This window comes from Azolla caroliniana, unplaced genomic scaffold (genome assembly GCF_043228905.1).
Source record: "Azolla caroliniana isolate FFs.n. ecotype wild unplaced genomic scaffold, voAzoCaro1.0.p SCAF_16, whole genome shotgun sequence".
NCBI lineage: Eukaryota > Viridiplantae > Streptophyta > Polypodiopsida > Salviniales > Salviniaceae > Azolla > Azolla caroliniana.
In genome coordinates, this window is record NW_028230451.1 from 14,181,749 (window position 1) to 14,185,212 (window position 3,464).

Sequence of the window (3,464 nt, forward strand, 5' to 3'; positions counted from 1 at the left end):
GGTGCTCTCATGGTGACACTCTAGAGGAGTTGGAGAGTGTGGTATCGTTGGCCCTTCATGAGACCCGTTAGGATGCGAGTTTTTTTTGTGAGGCCAAACTCTACGTTACTAGAAGGCATCATGAATTTGTGGTAGACGACATCCTTAAGGAGGTAGAAATTGTTGTTCTAGATGCTACTTCATGTGTTCGCTCATGCTAGATGGAGGATGATCATGATCAAGGCAAAAGTATATTTCCAAGATCTATCATTTTTACTCATCCTTGAATGCTAATTTGGAGGGTTGTGGTATCAAAAAATCTTCAATAACCCCAAGTCTCCTTTTCTGGACTCTACTTGGATATTGTGTGTTATGTTTCTTGTATTTACGCATTGTCTAAAAAATGCCTTTACATTGAATGAAATGGATAGCTTAGACATTACAATCATTCTCTCATGAAATATATTTAGACCTTAAACAAGCACCCATGTATTCCAAGATGGTTGAGGATATGTTATGAATGACTAAGTTTTTTTTTCCAAAAATGAATGACCGAGTTAGAATATGGTGCAATGCTAGAATGCAAATCGAAGGCTTTGAAGAAAGTTGTTTTCTCATGCACAAACAAATTTTTTCCACCCAAGCACATGCCTTGAAAACACATTTTCTTCAACAAACATTTTACAAAGGTAAAAGGAAAATACCAAACTTCATTGCATATATGACTTTTGATACATACATGATTCGAAAATAACTTTAAAAGTTTTTTATTTCTTCATCAATACTCATATCTTTTATTTGCTAGTAAATTCAGTGATATGCGATTCAAGATATGTTGCTAATATGTGTGCCTCCTCTTTCATATACTCTTGGAAGCTATCCCCAAAATTCTCATCATATTCTAGTATCCATTTAATGATGCTTGTATTTGGTTCAGTTCCAGCTAGAACTCGAATGTCGTAAGTCATGTTGGGGTTTGTATGATTTCCCAAATATCCTCCTTCCATGACAGTACCTTTGAGTTCCATTTTATCATGGTCCACGTAGTCCCATACACCCTTTATATAGTCAAAATGAGGGAATGCTGGGGAAAACCATAGCATCATAGAGTGCAGAGTTAAAAATATCTCGTATAAAAGAACACATTATTCTAGTGCAATACATAACATCTTGCGTTAAATGATTACTTCCATTTGATCAAATATCGATGTACAAGAAATTTTACAAAACAAATGGTTTAACAAGTCTAAGCCATATAGTTTAACTAGTTGAATATACTAAAAGCACTTATTAACAATTTCCCAGAAAATTAAGCATTAACATGATTGGAACAGAAGAAATAATTCGCTTATTTTGGCATGTGCAAGGTTCACTTAAATGGGGTTTGTCTGCTTTCTAAACAATGGCCTATTTTTTGTTTAGGCCAACAACAAGACGAAGAAATAACCACATGAGGGGAAATTAGGATATGATAGACTTCTAATCATCCTATTGGTATATAAAGAATGTTTATAGAGTCTATTGAAATCCAGATACACCAACTTAGTGTATGGACATCCATTTACACCACTAAGTCAAACAATCTTGTGTTGGAAAAAGATTTAACGAGTCACTACTCCAACTCTCACATCACTTTGTATTCGCAACTAGCACATTAGAGCATTAAGGTTTGTGAGATACGACCTATGTATATGGGCTATGAAAACATGACCTATTTAAAGGATAGATGGTTTAATAAATTAATTAAATTTGGAAAAATATCAAATAGAATGGAAATGAATTAATTAAATTAGTAGTAGAGTGGCAACTCATGATAAACAAATGACACTATAAATCATTACAACATTACATTCAACTCACCAAGACTCCAAGTATATCATTGCATTTATAGTACATAGACAATTTTAAAGAATGTTATTTTCTCAATGAATAACAAGTGAGTTGATGGTTTACTTAACAATAAGATTTTATATCCATGATTTTTTCAAATGGGTAATAAGTTGATGACAATATCAAATTGATAAGTTAGTGACATATGGAGAATATGCATCTGAATCTATGTTTACTACGTGCACGGCTATCGAAGCACCTTAAAGTTATCCATGAATCATCAAAACATGAAATCTCTTGGCATTTTTATCATTTTTAGACTATTTAGAAACATTTTACGTATTGAGATAAATGTTTTTAATACTTCACAAAATAGATCTTCCATCATGGACTGAGTGGTTACAACTTACACATACACAACCACACTCAATGACATAATATTCCCTTGTACAAGAGATCATATCAGTTTGTAATTTGTAATATAAATAGATGTAAATACATACACACATACACAAAGATGAGGGAGTCTTACTCTTAGTGTTATAGTTGATTTGGAGCACGCCACCTGCAGCAAGAGGGGGGCCATCCAAATACTCGCAAGAGGTGTAGTGTTGTGGAACGACTTTAGGAAGAGTGTCTTGAAAGTTCTTTATAAATAGCCTCCAAACCTCTTTTGGTGAATGCCCGACTAACGCCTCTACCTCAAATTGTTTCATGTTGTCCCTCCTTTTGTCTCTATTGTGAATACTGAATCAACTCAATGAGTATATATATACTTCAGAAGAATTTAAAAGTATATGAGCACATGGTAATACATTAAAAAAGAAAACATTCAAGAATTTCATGTGATCTATGTTGTCTACTACACGTGGAAGAAAGAACTCATATCGTGCTTTATATAGCTTAGACATCTACACAACTAGACTCAATAATTTTCAATTCCACAAGAAATCATGTTACTTTATCACTTGAAAGACATTATGACATGTATACTCTAAACTTTAAAACTCTTTGTCCTCTTTTCTTTCAATTTGACTGAACATCTTCGAAGACCAAAATTGACTCATGAGAAAAATGACACAAAAATGCGATTCGTATTGTATTATTGAAAAAAAAAACAATAAAAATCTACAACAAAACAAGTGACTTTGAAGCCCATATTCGACGGTGTTTGATTGCTCTTTAGTTTTGTACTATAGAGATAGATAGACAAATATTTTTTGTGTCAATAGAGATGCCAATATTGACCCATGAGACCTACGTTCAGAAGTTTTCTTCATGTGTATCTCCTTTTTAAGAAGAGATATTCATATGCTAAAGCACCAAGTCTCAATGTGGGAATAAGGCATGCACATGAGCTCAACCTCTTGTAGTTTACATCCAACATTTCCAACAAGATGTGGTAATCTATGATTTAGGATATTCTTGACTTTTCTAATGTATCTATATACTCTTTGTAGTGCCAATATGTCTTGCGTATTCTTGACATACGTTTTGACTACCTAAACTTTGATCTCATACGCATGCCTTATTCCCACATATGAATTGCTCTTCTTATGAATAACAATTGGCAACGGTTTGGTTTGAACCAAACTGAACCGCAAAAGCACGGCTTAACGAACTAACGATTTAAACGGTTCAGTTCGGTTCTATTT

General features: G+C 33.6%; 1 protein-coding gene across 1 annotated transcript; it reads right to left on the reverse strand.

The window, feature by feature from the left end:
• Positions 1-740: 740 nt before the first annotated feature.
• On the reverse strand, positions 741-2,559 carry LOC147854039 (pathogenesis-related protein 1-like). The gene is made up of 2 exons (XM_087332369.1): positions 2,342-2,559; positions 741-1,063 (listed from the first exon to the last, which is right to left on the reverse strand). The coding sequence occupies exons 1-2, from the start codon at positions 2,523-2,525 to the stop codon at positions 774-776; spliced, it is 474 nt and encodes a 157-aa protein (XP_087188495.1). The 5' UTR covers positions 2,526-2,559; the 3' UTR covers positions 741-773.
• Positions 2,560-3,464: the final 905 nt, after the last annotated feature.